This window comes from Palaemon carinicauda, chromosome 5, assembly GCF_036898095.1.
Source record: "Palaemon carinicauda isolate YSFRI2023 chromosome 5, ASM3689809v2, whole genome shotgun sequence".
In the NCBI taxonomy this organism is placed as follows: domain Eukaryota; kingdom Metazoa; phylum Arthropoda; class Malacostraca; order Decapoda; family Palaemonidae; genus Palaemon; species Palaemon carinicauda.
The window spans coordinates 91,319,587-91,343,441 of NC_090729.1; the positions used below are offsets into that span (position 1 = coordinate 91,319,587).

Consider the following 23,855-nt stretch of genomic DNA (forward strand, 5'->3'; position numbering starts at 1 on the left):
TATATATATATATATATATATATATGTATATGTGTATGTATGTATGTATGTATGTGTGTGTGTATATATATATATATATATATATATATATATATATATATATATAATCTATCATGATCTAGTTTTTTTACTGTATTCCTTACTAAGCTACAACCCTATCTGGAAAAGCAGATGTCAAAACCAATGACTCCAACAAGGGAAATTGCTCAGTGGGGAAAGGAAATAAGGAAACAAATAAAATAGTGTGCTCGAATATACCCTTGAGCAAAAAAAACTCTTAAATCAAGGATGTAGATGACCATTGTAGATAGGCTCTGGCACTACCCAAGACTAGAGAACAATGGTTAGAATTTGGAGTGTTCTTCTCCTAGAAGAGCTGCTCACCATTGCTGAAGAGTCTCTTTTACCCTTACCAAGAAGAAAGTAACCACTGAACAATTACATTGCAGTAAACCCTTTGAGGGAAGAAGAAATTTTTGGTAATCTTAAGTGTAGTTATATATATGGGGAAAGAGGAGAATGTGTAAAGAATAGAATAGAGTATTCGGTGTATATGTAGGCAAAGTAGGAGGATCCAATCTAAGGACCAGTCAAAGGTTCAGGCTATGCTCTTTAATTTTTAGAATTGATTTAAAACTCATTTTATTCCACCAAAAAAAGAAGTAAATGTAATAAAATGTCAACAATTCCCTGGTAAATGGAAACAAGTGAATATTTGTAATTTGTATTTTATATCCATACAAAACATTCATTACTAAAAAAAATAAAGCCAGAAAATAGCAGCAGTGTCACCTACTGCTAGAGTTAGGTAAATCATTAATTTGTAACCTAATTAACTGTATCAAGAAGTATAATTCAAAGTGTCAGTTAAGTGCATGAACAGTAGGTCCTTATTTGACAACCATTTGAAACATGGTTGCTGGGCAAGTGGTTCTCAGTATTGAGAGTCATTAGTTGGTAGACCAATTCAGCTTTAAAGGTGCTCCAAACGAGGTCTATAGAGCCTTAGCCTGTGGGTTCCTTATACAGTATATACCTAATTCATGTCTTTCACATTGATACACTTGTCCCTGGATAAGGGCAGATAATATTCCTATGGCATACCCTTTTGCATTTAATTCAATGTTCTAGCTTAACAAAAGTCTTAGGGAACCGCACTGGAGCCTAACCCCTCAAATGTGTTTGTGTAATAGAAAAAAATCACTTGGTAATCTTTGGGAGGTAGGTCATATTATACAATAGAAATTACATTATATAGTTATTATTCCATAGAATATTTTGGTATTTAAAGATAGGTAAATTAGTTGATAAGTGAACAAGTTCATTAGAATTGATTGTTAGGGACTTGTTTTGTTGAATAGATTTTTAAATGCTTTAAAACTTTTTTGTTTTAACCACTAATTTTACTAAATGTATATAGATTGAGAATATTTTAAGTACCTGCATCCAGTCTTGATTATATTTTAAGTTTACCGACATATTCATAATTTTTCAGGTTGACATCACAGATCAAGTTTTTGATACATTGATGTATTTTATGGAGTTGCCAGATATGAACCTCAGGTATTGCACTTTACAAGCTTTGGGATTCATGTGTATTCGGCATTATGAATTAATGATGGGATCTCGGTTGAAACAGCTTTACCACACCTTGTTGTTAGACCAATCTGTTAGCACGCAGCTTCGAATTCAAACACTACAAAATGTGGAAACCTACCTACAAGAGGAAGAGATTCGGATGATCAAGCAAGACCAAGAATGTAAGTGTTTCACAATAGAACATTTAGTTGTATAGTATATATTTTTGGGGTAATTCATTTTTTTTCTCACTTATAAAAACAAGATGAATTGAACTACAGTATTATTAACCCTTTGATCATCAGCCCATCACTGAAGTATTTGCACTTGAGACCTATGCCCTCTTTTCAGAAATTTTGCTTCAATTCGACCTAGCACCAAACCAGTAAGAGATAGGACAACAACTTTTTCTATTACTTTGCTGTTTCCATTGATATAACTTTACATACTATGTAAAGATTTCACATATGTTTTTATTTCAGGACACTTTTTTTTTTTTTACAAGGGGAATAATTCTTTAAATGTATTACTGTACTGGAATATGTCAATATAAAGCCTTGTGTAATTCAACTTTCGTAGCAATGTCCAGTAAGTGTTGCCTTATATGGTAAAATATTTTTTAGAATCACAGTGACAATAATTTGGTTTAAACTAATTAATCCCATAAATCCACATATGCATAGAATATAAATTTTGAATATTAGAAATTTTTTCTTGAATGAATAATGCTCAAAGCTTGAGTGTACAACATTTTTCCTCTTAATCAAATGATGACGTCGCTTGATGTCAAAACATGCCCAGTGGTACACACGATGATGTCCTGGATACGTTAATTGCAAATATAAACCTTACAAAAGTTAGTCACTCATATATCCTACAAAAGGGTACAGCATATGGTCCTATGTTACACTTACGAAATTTCACTGAAAAAGTTCTTCCCCTCCTTGATATTAGCGTGGTCCGAAAATTCCACCCACGAAAATTCCACCCACGAAAATTCCACCCACCAAATTCCACCCACGAAAATTTCACCCAAGTAAAATTCCACCCACGAAAGTTCCACCCATATTTTCTATATTTTTTATTTTCTTTCAATTATTTAATCATTAGACCAAATGAAACTTTGTTTATTTCATATCAATAACTGAAGGTTTAAATGTTAACTTTTTTTACTATATAAATGTATATATATATATATATATATATATATATATATATATATATATGTATATATACATATATATATATATTTATATATATATATATATATATATATATATATATATATATATATACATATATATATATATATATATATATTGTGGGTTATTATTTTAAACAACTATCTTCGTTAAACAATCACCATCCTACAGACTAGTATTGAAACAGTTGTTTGTTTATTTCAAAGAACTATCTTTGTTAAACAATCACTATCCTACAGGCTATTCTTGAAACAGTTGTTTGTTTATTTTAAAGAACTTATTAATACTTATTTTGAGCAGACCTATACTGGTGTCCAACGTGGAAGAGGTGAACGGAGACAGAGGGTTGGACCTCTTTTCCCTATCGAAATGTGGAATGTACATGACCGTACTCTAAATAACGTACCGAGGACAAACAATCATGTGGAAGGTTTTAATAGTGCTCTAAGAACGTCGTTAACAAGTATCCATCGAAATTTATGGACACTTTGCTCATCACTCCAAAAAGAGGAAGCTCTAACCCAAATTAAAATTATTCATTTAAGACGAGGAGACGAGACTCAGAAAAGAAAGAAATATAAGTCTATAAATGAGAGACTTATAAATCTTGTAGAAAATTATGAGCCATCATGCATATTAGAATTTCTAAAAGGTATAGCACATAACTTGCATGGTTTGTGTTTCCTTTCCCATATGAATAATAGTAATTTCAACCTCACTTCCAATGGATACAATCAATAACTATTATTTTATGGTTTAAAAATTGTCTGTGTTTCCTTTCCCATACGTAATATAGTCATTTCAACCTCACTTTTATGATTAAACATACATGAAAGACAAGACGTGGAAATTCTTTGTGGGTGGAACTTGACGTGGGTGGAATTTGGTGGGAGGAATGTTCGTGGGTGGAATTTACATAGCACCGATATTAGACCTTCCTTTCTTCAGCTAACAAACAAAGTCTTTGGGACTCTAGTTTTTATTTCTGATTGGGTAAGAGCTGTTTTACTCTGTTTTTATGTTACCATGTAGAATCACACCACACTCTAGCCAATGGCAACAATCCCTACTTGATGCATTACTCAAACCCTTCCTGACACCCCTCAGCTTATAGACATAGGGATACTCACATCTCGCCCCACCACCAACTGAAACGCTTGCAATTCTAGTCCTTATTCATGATTATGTAAGGTCTTTTTTAGTGTATTTCTATGTTGGCATACATGTTCAAATCACACACAGCATTCTATAAGTGTGACAGACTGTGTCGTTCTTCAACTATCATTGGTTTTCCCCTTCTGACTCACCCACAATGCCAACTAAACACCAGTTATGCAAGTTGTTGAAAGTTGTTTAGTCAAATTCTGTCTTATATCTAAATCATACCAAATTATCTTCTTGCTGTAAGTACATACATACATATACCAAGGCACTTCCCCCAATTTTTGGGGGTAGCCGACATCAAACAAATGAAACAGAAAAGGGGACCTCTCCTCTCTACGTTCCTCCCAGCCTGACAAGGGACTCAACAGAGTTTGGCTGGTACTGCTAGGGCTGCCACAGCCCACCCTCCCCCGTTATCCACCGCAGATGAAGCTTCACAATGCGGAATCCCCTACTGCTGCTACCTTCGTGGTCTTCCAAGGCACCGGAGGAAGCAGCAGAGCCTACCGGAATTGCGTCACAATCACTCGCCATTCATTCCTATTTCTAGCATGCTCTCTTGCCTCTCTCACATCTATCCTCCTATCACCCAGAGCTTCCTTCACTCCATCCATCCACCCGAACCTTGGCCTTCCTCTTCTACTTCTCCCATCAACTCTTGCATTCATCACCTTTAGCAGACAGCCCTTTTCTATTCTCTCAACATGGCCAAACCTCAACACATTCATATCTACTCTAGCTGGTAACACATAAGTATAACATCTTATGTGGTTGGTGTCATGGGAAAGTGTGTCTTTCCACCCGATACCTCTATTCTAGCAATAGCGGAATCCTCGAGTATATGCAAGGGGAAAAGACCCCCTTTTCAGGTTCAACAGGTAAAGACGATCACTCAACCTTGATCCCTCACCTTCAAACTGAAAGGAAGGGACATCCTGTCATCGCTAGACCTTTCCTAACTCATACGGACTTACAACTTGCCTTTCTCCAGTCGGAATTGAGACCTTCCTCTCGGAACATGGTTCAAATTCTCCGGTCTGTAAAGAGACCTCCTTATGTTTCACTAAACCAGGCAACAAATTTTCACCTGGTTCAAGGAGACAATGTTCTTACACACACTGACAGCAGCCATACGAGTCAAGGAACTTCATGGTCTCTCTTTCAACATCGCCCCATTAATGAAAAGGGCAAAAGGCACTGTTCAGTTTCGTCCCCACAAGTCTCCACTCCGTAACGGACTATCCAGATCATCCGTTACTGTACCCAGGGTAAGGTAGGAGACTCTACCTTTAGAGAACGGCAACAGCCCACCAGGTTCCCTTCTCTTGTCATCAGCACTGGGAGAGACTAAAGGAGGATCACCAAAACATCATGTCAACATGACGACTCACAATGTCAGGGGCATAGCTAAGCATATTAGTCTGTGACGCAGGTTTTACAAGAAAGGATGTGAATGCTCCAGGTGACTTTTACAACCTTTCTCCTGCAAGACGTGACCCACATGAACTCGATACGATCTCTACCAGTCCGGTGGTGGCTGCACAACAGCTGATTGTATACCTCAAGCTCTTTATTGGACAAGTAGTAGAAGGTTGAGGGCACTGTTACCCGGTTTTAGTCTGCGTGAATGAAAAGATTTGACTGGCTCTTATTCTTTTCTTCATCCTACCCACTTGTTGGGAAAGCGGCATCCTGGGTTCTCTGCATAAGCTGACCTCAAATCACTGCAGGTAAACCATGCTCCTTTGTGTACCTAGTATTAAGCTAATACTGTTGCATCCCCATACCCTGACCAGGTGGTATTGGGAAAGTCTTGGTTACATCATTTTTTTCCTACAATAGACTCTGAATAACTTTCCCCAGACAGTCACACTTCTGCATGTCTCAACGCACAGCTTGCGTAGGCCACGGACCTTGCGTAGCAAGGTTTTAGCGAGGGCAGGGATTCCTTATTTTTTAGTACTAACATACTCAGATAAGGAGCCCCCGGGTAAAGCCAAAAGTCAGATTGGCAGGGACGTCCACCCTTCCTAATGGTTGAGTCACCCCTAATAAATAGTGTGCTTTGTATTCCAGTTACGGAACAAACGACAAATTCATAGATAATTTGTATTTTTCCTAACCATACAAACTTAGCTATTTATACAAACTTGCCCGCCCGCCCTATCCCCCTTGAAGTCCTACTTCCACCAAGCAAAGTGAGCTAAATCAGAGGTGTGTGAGGGGGGAGTGGTAGCGGTGTGGGTAGTTAACCATCGCTAAATTTTGATGGCTCATCATTTCAGCAACGCTAAAAGTATAACCCCTAATGAGTAGCTAAGGTTTGTATAGTTAGGAAAAATACAAATTATCTACGAATTTGTCATATTTAGTATGTTTTATGGCACCAGACTCTTGGACTTTCAACAGCTTCGCAGATACAGAAAATTAATTTTTGAGAATTAGTGACTACATAAAAAGTAAATCGCACAATTGAACACACACATTTCGGTACTATACTGTAGTACTTTAGTGAGACCATGAATAGGAGATATGAAGAGAATTGATATACTTAAAGCTGAGGATGACCTTGATGTGCCCACGTATGAATTCAGTGTGTTTGAAGTCAAAGCTATCATTAAATGAACTAAGATTCAAAGCCCCTGGATACGATGGAATAACTGCCGACGTGGTATTGGCTGAAAGTGAAGTAACTCCCAAAATACCTACAAGATTTTTTTTTTTTTTGTAGAAAAGAGGCAAAACCTGATAAAGGGGAGCTAGGAGTGTTGGTGAAAATGACCCCCCCCCCCAAAAATCTAACTGCTTGATATAATTACAGAGGTATCACACTTTTGTCAGTTGTCATGATACATAGTATGCTCATTTTAAAGAGACTAGTGAGAAGGATTGATGAAAAGCTGAGAGATGAACAAGCAGGATTTAGAAAAAGTGGATGATGTACCGACCAAATTTTAGTTTTAAGACGTATGGTACAGCAATGTGTAGAATATAGAAATCCACTTTTGATGGCATTTGTGGAATAAGGAAAAGCCTTTGATAGTGTGCACCGGCCAATTTTGTGGAGAGTCCTACATTATTATTGTTACTAGCCAAGCTACAACCTTAGTTGGAAAAGCAAGTTACTATAAGTCCAAGGGCTCCAACAGGGAAAATTAGCCCAGAGAGGAGAGGAAATAAGAAAATAATTAAACAATGTAAGAAGTAATGAAAAATTTAAATAAAATATTTTAAAAACATTAACAACATTAAAACAGATAATTCATATATAGACTCTAAAGACTTATGTCAGCCTGTTCAAAATAAAAACATTTGCTGCAAGTTTGAACTTTAGAAGTTCACTGATTCAACTACCCGATTAGGAAGATCATTCCACTACTTCGGTCACAGCTGGAGTAAAAGTTCTAGAATACTGTGTAGTATTGAGCCTGATGGAGAAGCCTGACTATTAGAATTAACTGCGTGGCTAGAACTACGAACAGGATGAAACTGTCCAGGAAGATCTGAATGTAAAGGATGGTCTGAATTATGAAAAATCTTATGCAAAATGCATAATAAACGAATTGAATGACGGTTCCAAGATTAATATCTAGATCAGGAATAAGAAATTTAATAGACCGTAAGTTACAGTCCAACAAATTAAGATGAGAATCAGAAGCTAAAGACCAGACAGGAGAACAATCCTCGAAACAAGGTAGAATGAAGGAATTAGAATACTTCTTTAGAATAGATTGATTGCCAAAAATCTTGAAAGACTCTCAAGAAAAATTAGCCAATTTTTTTTATGCAATTGAAGAAGTCTTAAATATATGTGTTTCTCAAAAGTAATTTGCTGTCGAGAATCACACCTAAAACTTGAAATGAGTCTTACAAAGTTAAAGAAACATTATCAATGTTGAGATCCAGATGTTGAGGAACCACTGTCCTTGACCTACTTACAATCATACTTAGAGTTTTGTTAGTATTCAACTGGTGCCATACACTAATTTTAGCCAGATCTCTATGAAGGGATTCAGCAACCCCAGGTCTACATCTGCATATGCAACAAGCTTGTTTTCTAGGCCAAACCACATGTCATGTGTATACTGTATAGTATGAAAAGTAATGGGCCAAGAACACTACCATGTGGAATACCAGATATCACATTCCTATACTCACTATGGTGCCCATCAGCAACAACTCTTTGAGATCTAATACTTAGAAATTCAATAGTAATAAATGACTCACTCACTCCCAACTGCTTGAGTTTGAAAACATGAGCCTCATGATTAACACAGTCAAAGGCGGCACTAAAATCAAGGCCAATCATACGAACTTTCTGACCACAATCAAGGGATTTCTGTACAGCATTGGAGATTGTAAGAAGGACATTACATGCTCCAAGGACTTTACAAAATCCAAATTGCAAACTAGGGAACAGATGATTACCTTCAGTAAACCTATTAATATGTTTTGCCGAAGATGTTCAAAAACGTTAGATAAAATGGGAGTTATGGAAATTGGTCAGTAATCAGTTGGACTTGAGCTACCACAAACATATTTACATAGAGGAGTAACATTACCAATTCTCCAACAAGTGCTAAAAGCTCCTCTTCTAGCTAACTTGTGCAAAATAACATAGAACTTTGGAGCTAAGAAATCTGCAGTCTGTATAAAAAAACAAAGGAAAAATACCATTTGATTCTACACCTCCATAAGCATCAAGGTCTATCAACAGAGCTTCAATTTCACAAGATCGAAAAGCGAAACTAGCTAGATTAGCCTCAGGAAAACAGGATTGAGGAAGTTTGAGTTTCTCATTACTCTGCTTACTGTCAAACACATCAGCCAAAAGGGTTGCTTTTTCCTTTGGACAGCGAGTGACTGAGGCATCTGGTTTAAGTAAAGGAGAAACGGTTGCATCCACATCAGAGAGTGAAGATTTAAGGGTAGTCCACTGCTTATATTCCCGGTTTGTACCAGAAAGGGTTTCTTTTATGATGAGAATTTATTCCTTTTCAGTTGAAGCATAAACTCTCTGAGCAAAAGCTCTAAGCTGAGTATAGTTATTCCAGGTCAAATCTGATCTGTTACTTTTCCAAAGATGAGAGCCCTCCTGCTTCTCCAAAGAAGCACGTCTACAGTTATCTTTGAACCATGGTTTGTCCTTCGTGCAGAACCTTAGCACATGAGAAGGGATATGCCCATCAATTATGTTGCCTAGATTTTCATTCAAAGAGACAACAGGATCAACACTACTATACAACTGTGACTAATTCAAGGCCAAAAGATCATGCAAAATCTCATTCCGGTCTGCTTGAGATTTCATATTAACCTTACATGAGTATGATACATCAGGGACAGGCTGCTCAATCTTCACTACTATTGAAATCAAGGCATGATCAGATGTCCCTACTGGAGAACCAACCTTACTTGTTATAACTCCAAGGGAGTCGGTGTATACGAGGTCCAAGCAGTTACCAGACCTGTGAGTAGCTTCACTTATGATTTGTTCACAGCCTTATTCAGAGGCAAAGTCTAAAGCTCTTAAGCCATGGCGATCGGTAGGAGTAACAGAGCTCAACCACATCCTATGGTGAGCATGGAAATCACCAGCAAAGACAAAAGAAGCCTTTCTATCATCATCTTGTATCTTAGCCATAATGGTAGGAAGACAATCGAAGATGGAATCATCCATGTCTGGATTCTGGTAGATTGAACACAAATAGAAGTTCCTCTGAAATATGTAAATTTGATTAAGTCTGTTCATGAGCCTTAAGTGCAAAGTTAATGTTAGTGGAGTCCTATCAAATGAATTTTCAGTGAACAATGGAGTACTCCAATGGAATGTTGTCACCTATGTTATCATCCTCATTGATTTTGTAGTGCATAGAACAGTAGGGGATGGTGGAAAAGGATTGGACTGGAATGGTAACAGGAAATTAGCTAATATCGCTGGCCTTATTAGTGGAAAATAACAGGAGTTGCCAAACCTGCTTACCAGAATGCATGCAATATCACATGAGGTTGAGCTCAAGATAAATAGAAGAAAGACAGAGATGAGGAGAAGAGAATATGCAATGGAAGAGGAAATATCATTGGAAGGAGAAAGGATTAATGAGGTGGAGTCATTTAAATGTTTAGGAATTATTATCTGTAGTATAGGATCTTTAGAATTTGAGTTTAGTGAAAGATTGAAAAAAGCAAATCGGATAATGACTAGGTTAAGTAAAATTTGGAAATAAAATAATTAAATTACATATAAAATCAGGCTATATATCAGTTTAGTGGGATCGGTGTTACTGTATGGACGTGATGCATGGTGTGACAATGAAATAATATCCAACAAATTTTGTAGACTTGAGAAAAAGGCTCAGAAGATTATTGGGAGTTAAATTGCAGGACAGGATTGAAAATGAAACTAAAAGAGATTACTCGAGTGCCATGTATGGAAATGATCATAGTAGGGGTAGATGGAGATGGTTTGGGCATGCTCTTTGCACTCCCTAAGAGAGATTAGTTCACCAAACTTTTGACTTTGCTCCACAAGGCACTAGAAGAGCTGGAAGACCCAGGCCTACATGGTTGAGGACTATGAAACATGAGGTAGGAGATTATGAATGGGGAAGTATTGATTTAAAATCTCAAGATAGAGATGACTGGTGAAATCTAACCAAGGCCCTTTGCATCAATAGACATAGGAGGAGATGATGATGATGATTTATATATGTTAATTAGTAAATTATGTGTTGAAATAATTGGGAGACAAACTGTCATACTGGCATTAAGGCTTATCTCATCAGACATCTTGAAATGTTGTAAATAATCAAGTGAGTGTCTACTTGTTGAAGATGTTATCAGAATGTATGAGTACTATCTGACTGAGTAAATAAACTGACCAAGTTGGCTCTCAGAGTTAATCCCTCTTAACGAGAAAAAGCCTTGATAAAGTCATTGAGCTTCATCATGGCATATCATTCCCGTGCTGAAACTTGGTGACGGGCAAGAGGGATTTTGAACTGGGGAATTTTCCTTTTCCTCTATTTGATTCTTAAATTTCCCTCATCCGATTTATATTACTTAAAATTGCTTCATTCTCCTTCATATTTATCAACTGTCTCCAACCTCGCTGTCAAAACTCTTACCCATTTTACTGTCCAGATTTTTTGGGGGGACATCATATCCCAGATTGGAATTTTTTTGCAAAATCAATTGTGGGAGTTGTGGTGGTCTTGCCACGTAGGACACGTAGGAGTGTCTGTATTTCCATACTGGCACTTGCAACTATTCTCAAAACAAAAACTTGGCCTTCAGATTCCAAGGGTTGGCCGATTTCATAGAGGTAGGCTTCTCGTCATTCTGTCCTGTTTGCCTGCCATGATTAAAGTGGTGGTGATTGTATTCTAGTAATACTCCTAGTCCCATCAAGCGGGTTTGGCATACACAGCCACTCTTAATCATAGTGGTACCATCCCTTTGTGGTAGGATAGGGAGTGGACATTAGGAAAGCAGCTCTTGCAGGTGACATTGGTGGAGAAATTAATTCCATTAAAGGTTAATGGGGTCTTCATTTAGATTTTAGACGGCCTAATTATTTTCGTTCCCTTATACTTTTTGTTTTCTTTTTTTTTTTCTTCTTCTTCTCCATATTACTACACGTCCCTCCCCCAAAATAATAATTGAGGAAACGTAATGTTCCTAGTACCCCTGGATCAGATGGCAAACCCCAGACACTGCTGACGACCTCTGCTTGTGTAAATAAGAAAAATTCTGTTGACAACCTCAATAATGTAAAGGATTCCCCAACAATACTTCTTTGTCCAGTGTTATTAGACAATTTATCCTTACTGGCAGAAAATTTTATTTATAAGGATAACAGTAATTATTTACTCTCTGGTTCTGGCACAATACCAGATCCAACTAAAAATTTGAAAATTCTCCATTTAGAAAATATTCTAATTGGTTGTAGTTATGATACAATTCCTGAGGCCTTTTATAGGTTTGGGGCAATCAAAGAAATTTTTATGGAACTTAATAGTAGTTGAGGCTTTTGGGAAGCTTGGGTATAATTTTCAAGTTTTGGGACTGCTTAGAAACAAACAAAAAAGATTAGGCACCATAAAAATTGATGATTTTATGATTTCTTGGTCTCTATGGGATAAAGCACCAAGAAACCTGGATGCATATAAACCTGAAGAATGGAGAGAAAATGCAATAGAGCATAGACTTCCAGAAGTAGGAACCCCCAAGCCTCCAACATGAATAATTGCATCTGGTAAGATTGATAATTACAACTATTGTAGGATGAGTATATTTATTAAAAAAAAGCTGGTTTAATTAGAAGTAAGGATATTCGTAAATACGGTAAGCAATATATTTTTATCAATGCTAAATCAGATAATCAAGCTCACATGCTTTGTGGCATGAAGATTGAAGTCACTGATCCTAATGAAGCTATTAAACCACACATGAACTTCACTTACGGTAAAGGAGCAGTCTTCGATAGTGACTGATATGTTTTTTTAGAACCAGAAATACTGGACATGTGCCTTTTGGAAAGTAAGTAAGATTCCCAAAACAAGCATGATAATTTTAACCTTTGAAACCCCAGTTATACCTGATCATGTAAATATTGAGAATGAAAGATAACGTGTTCGAGAATATAAACTCAAACCTTTACAATGCTTCAATTGTTTCAAATATGGTCATGCATCCTGGTACACCAATAATATGAAGGTTTTTATTAACTGTTCTTCGGTAGAACATGGTGAGTGCAACAGATACAACCTGTGCTAACTGTAAAGAACACCAAAAGTAATAATCCCCTACCATAGGGGGAAAAGTAGTAGCACCTGCCCCGTCAAGTGCATCGCCCTTAGTGATAGTGGCCAAGCCATCTGGGTCAAGTGCTCGACCTGTTGAAGTTCGAGGACAAACCTCCAAAGAGGTCTGGAAGAGGCAAACCCCAATGAATAGGAGTTAGGAGTGTTGGTGAAAATGGGAAAGAAAGGAGACCTGACTGATTGCAATCACAGTCAGAATCCTCTTCAGGTGCATCTCTATAGAGGTGGTAGCCGAGCCTTCTGGGTCAAGTGCTCGACCATTAGAAGTTCGAGCACAATCCTCCAAGGAAGACGATATGACTCCCTCCACCTCGAAAGTTTTGTTTCAGACAGAATCTCTACCTGACTTGATAGAGATTGAAAAACAAGAGCTTCCAAAGAGGAAAAGGTCCCCCTCATCCTCACCTTCATCTATACCCAGTAACTGCCTTCCTGCACATGATCTTAAGGCTGACCTAAACAAAGATAATAGGAAGAGAGGTGCAATAATAAAACCTTCCATCTCTAGACCGTACTTGGCTCCATTTGAGAAGTCCCTAAAGATAAATGAGACAAAAATAATAATAAAAGATAATATATATATGCTACAGTATATCTATATGTACAAAATGCCCCCACAGATGAGCAATACAGTACTTACATAATATATTCATATCTCTGTATTTTCTGAGCAAATTATACAATTTAGGCATACTTTATTTAGTTACCATCTGACACTTTTTGCCTTATTTAGTATAACTATAACAGGAGAATTATAAATATGTAAATGAGCAGACAAAGAAATGTGATAAGTATAATTCGATCGAAAAAAATAAACTACATTGTTTATTTTCAGCCGTGATAAAAAAAAGTTCACGAAGTTTATGGTGGCCAACATCAAGTATCTTTTCTTGAAATTCTTGAAGAAAAATTTATCATTTACGTACGCTGATAAAAATAGGATAAGTGACCGAATCCACTTATGTAAATATAAGAAAACAATGTTTTAATTATAAAACTAATTATTTGAATTGAAAATAGCATTTGAAACATGAAATACAGACATTCTCGTAGTCAAAATTACAATAATCTGAATTTTCAAAATTCCAAGCAGAGGTCAAAAGTCACTCCCCTTAAGGTGCAACCTCACAACCTAAAAGGCTCAAATTCTAATATATTTTTTTCTCATTTGAAATCAAGGAAATTTACTTCATATTCCACTGTTCCATAATTAGTCAAACAATGATTTTTAAAGTTTTTTAATGCCGCGGAGGCATGAAAACAATTAGAATAGCGCCAACGTATTCCGTGCGTGTTGTAAGAGGCGACTAAAAGGGACGGGATGAGGGGGCTGGGAACCCCCTCCTGTGAGACATCAAAGAGGTGGAACTGCGGGGAGAGTGACTGCTCCACTAGCAGTACCAGCCGAACTCGGTTGAGTCCCTTGTCAGGCTGGGAGGAACGTAGAGAGGAGAGGTCCCCTTTTTTGTTTCATTTGTTTGATGTTGGCTACCCCCCAAAATTGGGGGAAGTGCCTTGGTATATGTATGTATGTATGTATTATTTGACAAATTATAATCCCTAACATTAGGAATTCACTATGAAGAATAAAAATAATTGACAAATTAACTCTCGCTTTATCTTTGAAGAGAGTTGGAGCTGACATGAAGGAGATTTGAGAGAGGGAGGAAGGGATTGCTATTTGAAAGGAAAATTTCCCTCCATGAGAACTTTGATTAGAAGATTCAAGAGTTCTCTCTCTTGAACAACGTTCACAATGACTTGCACGATAGTCTTGTTCGTACTTGTCCAATAACATGGTCTTATACTGCTAATTTTTTGCTCACAGACCAATAGAGCACTTGTTTTCGAATACAAATTTTTACGCATGTTCAAAATTACTCATAATTCAAGGTTCTATTATACTGGATTTCCTTAGGACTATATCTTTGTTAACACTTTCTCAAATGTACCCATTTTTGTGCAGTTGAAGAGACAGACTGGTATGTTTACCTAAAGTATTTTGCAATGAAGAGTCATACCTAGAATTTGAAATGAAATATGTTGTGTCTAGTAACATAGACAATGGAAAGATCATTACTTAAGAGTATCCAGTGCCCTTGACCTGCTGACAAGATGGAACAAGTTACCATCTCAAGGGCAGTGGTTGATAATGCTCCATATTGTAATGCTAAGACTGCAGTTTAATATTTAGTAACTGTGTTTGACATTATAAACTAGATGTTTTGGTACAAATTTAACAATTGTATCCAAGTACAAAAGTTTTATATAGGTCCTGTGCGCAAGCTCTTTCATCTATGCTACCACACCTCAAACCCTAGTTTAGTTTTGTGCTGTACAGCATTCATTCAACAAATACGTACTGACTCAGCCACCAATAAATAACAAAAAGAAAGCAAAGAGCAGAACTCACATAAGCACCTTATGTGGTGATATCAGTGCACATGAATTACCATATATTTCTGCGTGTAAGACGACCCTTGAATCCTATAATTCACCCCTGAAAACAGGGTAGTTTTCTTATACAACTGATGTGAAAGTCTTATCCTGAATTCCAAGTGATGTTTATTGGTAGGCTAGCCTAGACCCAGATATAACTATAATAAAGGTAGCCAAACAACCTAACCATATTTATCTTACAGATTATTAACTTAAACTTAAATTCATGATAGGTAACTTATTTGAGGAAATTTCTACATCAATGAAATAAACTTAATGTGTGTGTCCAGCTGAAAAAATGTAAACATCAAGTTATGGTTGAGTAATAATGTGTTCTCAGCTACTTAATTTCTTTCCCTAACTTTTCAATGATTTTATTGGTGGTGTTAATAACAATAGTAATAACATTTAGATTAGCATGATATTTAATTTTCATTAAAAATCCATCATGATTCAAATCATCCTCACTCTTTCTCTAATCTCACACCATCTTCTCTGTCATATCGAACATTCTAGCAGCAACACAATTGTTGGCTTCCTTTGTTGCTTGTATTAATTATGATTTTGAACTAACTTCATACTTTTTTTTTTTCATTTTGCTTTTGGTTCCATAATTGATGTTTTTACAAGTTTTTCATAAAGAATAAAACTTGACTTAGAATTGGAGTTAGAAAAATATTTTGGATATGTATTGGGCAAATATTGGTTGTAACATTTTAGAACAATCATAAAACCATAAGATTATTGTAAATTATCATACTGTTTTTAGCATTGGTTTGTAGTTGCTGACTAAATGCAAACTAAGTGTTTTTCCTGTTTTGTGAGGTGTGTAGTGATTTCTAGGAACAGAATAAATTATTTATAACATTATCATCTTTACTAAAAGCCCTTAAGTTATCATTTGGGTGTGGTAAAGTGTTTGTGTGCTATTATGATAGACAATGAAATGTAAATGAATCTTAAACAAAACCATGTTTTCTGTTCTAGCCGGCATGTTTATGAAAAATTGATATAGAATTGCTTGCTTTCAGTTATTTGGAATTTTTAAGGACAATAAGGGAAACAACATTAGTGATACCATCATCTTAACACAACCCATACCTAGTAAAAAATCTGTTGCGGGATTAGAGTTCTCTTGTTTGAGGGTACACTTTATTATTATTATTACATGCTAAGCTATAACCCTAGTTGAAAAAGCAGGATGCTATAGGCCCAGTGGCTCCAACAGGGAAAATAGCCCAGTGAGGAAAGGAAACAAAGAAAAATAAAATATTTTAAGAACAGCAACAACTCAAAAATAAATATTTCAAACTTTTAACAAAAACAAGAGAAAGAGAAATAAGATAGAATAGTGTGCCCGAGTGTACCCTCAAGCAATAGAACTCTAACCCATGGTACAGAGGCTAGGGCACTGCCCAAGACTAGAGAACAATGGTTTGATGTAGGAGTGTCCTTCTCCTAGAAGAGCTGCTTACTATAGTTAGAGAGTCTCTTCTACCTTAACCAAGAGGAAAGTAGCCACTGAACAATTGGAGTGCAATAGTTAACCCCTTGGATGAAGAAGAATGCTTTGGTAATCTCAGTGTTGTCAGGTGTATGAGGACAAGGGAGAATCTGTAAAGAATAGGCCAGACTATTTGTTGTATGTGTAAGCAAAGGAAAAATGAACTGTAACCAGAGAGAAGGATTCAATGTAGTACTGTCTGGCTAGTCAAAGGACCCCATAACTTTACTTTCTAGCGGTAGTATCTCAACGGGTGGCTGGTGGCCTGGCCAACCTACTACCTACTATTCTATCTTATTTCTCTTCCATTTTTTTTGGAGATTTTATAATTTATACAGTATATTGAAGATCTAATTTAATGTTACTAATCTTAAAATATTTTATTTTGATTGTTTATTACTTTTCTTGTTGTTTACTTATTTCCTTTTTTCTTTTCCTCACTGGGATATTTTTCCCTGTTGAACCCCTTGGGCTTTTAGCATCTTGCTTTTACAACTAAGGGTTGTAGCTTGGCTTGTGATAATAATGATAATAAAAGCTAAACAATACACAGATGTGTAAATGCTTTTGTTTGTTCGTTGTGATTGGCGATGAAATGTAAGAAAAACAATGGTTTCCGTTTTAGGTGGCGTGTTTATGAAAAGCATTATATAAAATCGCCTTTTGTGTTTCTAAAGATGCAACAAAAGCTAATCTATACAGTCATCTTATACAACAGATATGATATTATTTCACTAAAAATTGCCCTTGTTTTTTCTCTTGTCCTATACATAAAAATATATAGTAATAGGGTACAAGTTCTCTCTCTTTTTTTCTTTTAATGAAGAGGCTGATATATTTCCTGAAGTTAGGTTATCTAATGGTTTTTCAAACTAAGTGGTATTTTTTTTCTTTTCTTTTTTTGCATATAATTAGCTTTACTTAGTTTATTAAAATGTTCATACAAAGTGCAATTTACATTTATCTTATTTGGAATGTTATAAAATTTAGCATTTATTAAGTTTATAATTTAGTGTTTTATCTTTTAGCCATTACCCTTCAAATTTGAAGGTATCCAAAGTGTAATATATATCAAGTTATAAAGGAAAACATTTTCCAACAAAAATTAATTGAAGTATATTTCTTTTTTAGGTACTGAGGAATTATTACAGCTATAATTATTTTACAATACTGTACTTAAATATAGCTTTTTCTTTTTCAAATCAGGGGCTAAGCAGAAAACGCGGGAAAATCTGAAGGAAATGTGTGATGTTCAGTCTGGTATGGCTTCGGCTATTATACAGATGTATCTTAAGCAGGTGAGTTGAAGTGTTATTTTTCAAAAAGTTATTTACTAAATCTTATATCGCTGATACTGAATGGTTAAATCTAGATACTTTAGAAATGACGTTTTCTTGCATTTGACACTGTAGTAGCACTTGTTTGTTATTCTTGCCGGTTTCTTCTTCAGTGTTTTTCCTAACACTCATCAACTTTATTTAAAAGTTACTGCTCATTTTGTGCTAGATTTACCCGTGGGCTGTTGGCAGTAGCTTAAATTGTCCTGAATAAGCTATTAGAACATGTTTTTATCAACACAGGTTGCTCATTCGATATCAAAAACCTGCTAGTATAGGAAGATTGTGATCATCTGTTGAAAAATGTTAGGGGGTATTATTTTTATTTTAATTGCACAATCCATAGGTAATAATATTATAAACTTATTTCAGGTCCTCGAATGTGTTGTGGCTGGGTGTGTTGTTGTACGTCATTCAGCACTGAGAGTTATTCAGCTAGTTTTGGCTCAAGGTCTAGTCCACCCCGTCCAAATTGTACCATATTTAGTGTGTATGTCCACAGACTCAGAAGAAGCCATAGCACACTCAGCTGATAAGCAGTTGCAAGACATTGAAAAGAAATACCCAGGTTTTATAGGGATGAAAGCAATGCAGGGGTTTCGATTATCATACCGATTGCACACCCTTATACAATCACAGCCACCAACTCGTGGTTTCCGTTCCAAAGAAGGCGAACATCCTGGTGCGCTTAATGGTTTTTTATACTCTATTATGCGTTCTACAAAACAGCATAGAAGAGCAGTTGCATTTTCTCTGCTGAAGCAGTTTGAGGAACAAGCTGTGAGTTATTTTGTAAATTTTTAAGATTTTTATCCTGTATGAATTCTCAATGTTACAAAGCTTCTTTGATATCATGTTATTGTATTATTAAGTTTAATTTGTAGAATATAGTATTTAAATCTTGAAGATTAGCATTTACAATATTTTTCTTTTTCACAGCGTTGCAATTTGTCGGAGCTGTTATTCATCGCAGATAATTTAGCATACTTTCCCTATCAAGTTATCGATGAACCCTTGTTCATAATACATCACATTGATATAATGATCTCTGTCACGGGTACAAATATTCTTCAAAACTTTAGAGAGGTAAGCCGATGTTTTGTCCAATGTAAATTGTGTATTTAAAGAATTTTTAATTATTCATTCATTCATCTTTTATCTGTGGTTCTGTGACAAGACATTTACATGAAATCATAAGTTGTTTTCTATGAAAATAGTGTATTTTATCTTTGTATTTGACAGAACTTGATAGAAAATGGAGTAACTAGCTCCAGCTAATACACAAGCAAATTTATTCATATGAAATAATAGTGTAAGTAATATTTCATTTGATACAATACATTGCTAGAGGCACAGAAAATAGAAGCCGTACTGTAAAATAAATGAGTGTTATAGCTGTTGAATCAACAGGAGGAGGAAGCAAGTGCTGAATATTTACAGTATGTATATGTCCTGCTTATGTATATTTCTTTTGATAAAAAATTAGATTATGAAATGTAAAATGCCACATTCTCTAAAAGGAGAAGTATTTAAAAAGATGTTCGTACCAATATTAACTTATGCATCAAAAACTTGGAGGCTATCCCTGTTTCTAGAACATAAATTAGTTGAGTTATAAAGATATGGATATATATATATATATATATATATATATATATATATATATATACCACGGGACTTCCCCCAAATTTTTGGGGTAGCCGACATCAAACAAATGAAAAAAAGGGACTTTTCCTCTCTACGCTCCTCCCAGCCTGACGAGGGACTCAACCGAGTTCGGCTGGTGCTGCTAAGGTGCTACAGCCCACCCTCCCCCATTATCCACCACAGATGAAGCTTTATAACGCTGAATACCCTTCTGCTGCTACCTCCGCGGTCATCCAAGGCGACCGGAAGGAGCAGCAGGGCCTACCGGAACTATGTCAATCGCTCGCCATTCATTCCTATTTCTAGCATGCTCTCTTACCTCTCACACATCTATCCTCCTATCACCCAGAGCTTTCTTCACTCCATCCATCCACTCAAGCCTTGACCTTCCTCTTGTACTTCTCCCATCAACTCTTGCATTCATCACCTTCTTTAGCAGATAGCCATTTTCCATTCTCTCAATATGGCCAAACCACCTCAATACATTCATATCCACACTAGCTGCTAACTCATTCCTTACACCCGTTCTCACCCTCACTACTTCGTTCCTAACCCTATCTACTCTAGATACACTAGCCATACTCCTCAGACACTTCGTTTCAAACTCATTCAATTTCTGTCTCCGTCACTTTCATTCGCCACAATTCTGATCCATACATCACACTTGTTACAATCACTTTCTCATACAGAACTCTCTTTACATTCATGCCTAACCCTCTATTCTTTACATATATATTCTTACGAAGCTGGTCTAGTATAGCGTAAATATTTTATTCATGGTTTTCATTTTATGTATTTAAGAGATACATAGCCAGCTTGTAAGGGGCATCTCACTCATATAGATTCAAGTAGTATATGTAAATTACAGAAGACTTTCATCATTCAATTAATGGTATTTTTATTTTTTCTTTCAAGTCAATATACAGTGGAACCTCTACATACGATTGTCCTAACATACGAAGTAAAATTCGACCAAATTTCTGTTTCGACACCCGAAGTAAGGCTCCAACATACGATGTAGATCTTGTTTACGCAGGTAGATGGCAGCACGTAAGAGGGACGCCATTGAGCATCGAGTGCTCTGTTTTCTGTTCTTGGGTGTATCGTGTGGTTGTCCTCTGTTTGGTCTGTTATTAACAGTGCTTATTTTCTTCCTTTTCTCACATTTCCTTTTTGATTTTACCTATAATTATGGTGCCTATGAAGCTAAGTTGCGGTACAGGTAGTGGTGAGAAAAGGAAGAAGGCAATTCTAGAAAAACATGAGAGCAGTGTGCATGTGAGTGATATGGCTAAACAATATTGCCGGAATAGGCCTATGATCTCGACGATCATCAAGCAGAAGGCAGCCATTAAAGCAGATAAACCATCGAAGGGGATCACCATTATTACAAGACATCGTAGCAATACCCTGGAAGAGATAGAACGCCTTTTGTTGATAGGGATAAAAGACAAAGAGATTGTTGGCAACGATCATTTGTGAGAAGGGCCAGCGTGATGAACAGAAAGAAAGAAAAAAGTGAAGCAAAGAAAATCAAGGTAGCATTAACAAGCTCTTTTAAAAAAGTTTTCTCTCTTTTTCTGTTTGTCTCCAAACATAGCATTAACATGTTCTTTAAATAAAATTCTCTCTCTCTCTCTCTCTCTCTCTCTCTCTCTCTCTCTCTCTCTCTCTCTCTCTCTCTCTCTCTTCTTCGCTGTTATAGTGTTACAGACATCTATTATTTTTTTTCCGAGAGAGAGAGAGAGAGAGAGAGAGAGAGAGAGAGAGAGAGAGAGAGATTAAACAAAAATGTGTTTACAGTACATATGATTTTTAACAGCGTCGAGTTGAAAAACAATTAAATGTAACTAAGAAAGTAATAACAGCTAATCTGAATTCCTTTATTAACTAAAACAAATATTGATACAAACACACTCGTGTGCTTATGCACAAACACACACACAGGTGCAAGAATTGCTACGCAGTAAGAGTCAGACAGTAGGGGAGGAGGTAGAGATGGTGACTGCGATAACGTACCGTAACTCGTCACTGAAAGTAATGAAAATTAAAAATCAAAAGAAAAAATATAAAAAATATGAAATGTAAAAATAAAAAAAGATAAATAAGTTAAGTTAGATTAAAGTTTCCGTAGTGTACGTTACGGTATGTTATCGTAGTCATCTCTACCTCCTCGCCGATCGTGTCTCCTCCTGCGTGTGTGTGTGTTTGCGCATACGCACACGAGTGTTTGTATCAATATTTGTTTTAGTTAATAAAGGAATTCAGATTTGCTGATATTGTTTTTTTAGTTACATTCAATGTCTTTCAACTCGTTGACACTGTTAAAAATCATATGTACTCAACACATTCTTGTTTAATATCTCTCTCTCTCTCTCTCTCTCTCTCTCTCTCTCTCTCTCTCTCTCTCTCTCTCTCTCTCTCTCTCTCTCTCTCTCTCTCTCTCTCTCTTTCAGAAAAAATTAATAGACGTCTCTAACACTAACAGTGAAGAAGAACGAGAGAGAGAGAGTATATTTATTTAAAGAACATGTTAACACCATGTCTACCTTCTCGCCGATCGTCCGTCTCCTCCTGGCGTAGCAAATCCTACACCTGCGTTGGCCTGTCTCTAAGGTAAAGTGACAATAAAACACATTTTTTATTTATTATTTCTTTATAATTATCTTTTTTACATGCTTCTTGCATTTTATGCAGGTATGTTATTGTTATGTGTAATTATATGTAGTAATTTATTAAGGAGTTAATGTAGGTTTTTGGGGTGTGGAATGAATTATACAAATTAGTGTATTCTTATGGGAATATTTCTTCCAACATACGATTGTTTTAACATACGAAGCAGTTTCTGGAACGAATTAAGATTGTATGTAGAGGTACCACTGTATATAAATTTGTTATTTTTAAGAATTAACCTTTTTATTTCTCGTATTTTGTTACTTAGTTTTATGTATCGCGATTAGGTATGCTGTACGAACCACACGAGGTATGAATACGAGAAATTACGCAATTCTTATAATTTCCACGTGGTTAGAAAGTACGTGAAATTTCTCAAAGTAGATTATTTTTTCTCAATGTTTCGAGGGGTGGGCGGACAGAGTTAGCTGAGAGAGGGTTGCCTTGCAAGCATGGTTATTTCCCTGTTTGATTTACTAAGTTGGCAACTTTGGGGCTGTAACCACTGCCCCCTAAGCTTCCTGACCCCCTGATCTAGAAGGATCTAGAATAAGTAAGGTCATATATTTAGCCCCCAGGAATGTGTAAGAAGCAGAGATCCAGCCTGTCCCTTTGAAAGAGCCAAGTTTGCCCCCTCTCCTCTAAAGTGCATCAAGTGTGTGCCCTCTTAACAGTGATTAGTGATTTCAATCCAACATATATTGTGTATAGTCTGTTCAAACATTAATAAAGCTTTGAATGTTATTTCAAGTGTATGGTATTAATGTAAGTACTTGTTTAATATAAATATTTGTAACTGGCCCTGTGAGATTTAGGCCAAGCAGTGAAGTGTATTTATTTTGGCTTAACTGTTCGGTTGTAACTTTTTATTTATTATCAAAATTAAATACATACATACACCAAGGCACTTCCCCCAGTTTTTGGGGGTAGCCAACATCGAACAAATGAAACAGAAAAAGGGACCTCTCCTCTCTACGTTCCTCCCAGCCTGACAAGGGACTCAACCGAGTTCGGCTGGTACTGCTAGGGGTGCCACAGCCCACCCTCCTCTCCCCTGTTATCCACCACAGATGAAGCTTCATAACGCTGAATCCCCTACTGCTGCTACCTCCACGGTCTTCCAAGGCACCGGAGGAAGCAGCAGAGCCTATCGGAACTGCGTCACAATTGCTCGCCATTCATTCCTATTTTTAGCACGCTCTCTTGCCTCTCTCACATCTATCCTCCTGTCACCCAGAGCTTCCTTCACTCTAACCATCCTAACCCTATCTACTCGAGATACACCAGCCATACTCCTTAGACATTTCATCTTAAACTTATTCAATTTCTGTCTCTCCGTCACGTTCATTCCCCACAACTCCGATCCACACATCACAGTTGGTACAATCACTTTCTCATACAGAACTCTTTACATTCATGCCCAACCTTCTATTTTTTACTACTCCCTTAACTGCCCCCAACACTTTCCATCCTTCTTTCACTCTCTAAC

At 36.4% G+C, this 23,855-nt stretch overlaps 1 protein-coding gene across 3 annotated transcripts in view; it reads left to right on the forward strand.

The window, feature by feature from the left end:
- Positions 1–23,855, forward strand: part of Nipped-B (Nipped-B cohesin loading factor) — a 625,968-nt gene that overhangs the window by 426,279 nt on the left and 175,834 nt on the right. For all 3 annotated transcript variants that reach the window (XM_068373859.1, XM_068373861.1, XM_068373860.1), the window contains exons 24-27: positions 1,496–1,760; positions 17,916–18,007; positions 18,419–18,826; positions 18,986–19,132. In XM_068373859.1, the coding sequence (XP_068229960.1) occupies positions 1,496–1,760; positions 17,916–18,007; positions 18,419–18,826; positions 18,986–19,132 (912 nt within the window). The remainder of the gene's footprint in view (positions 1–1,495; positions 1,761–17,915; positions 18,008–18,418; positions 18,827–18,985; positions 19,133–23,855) is intronic.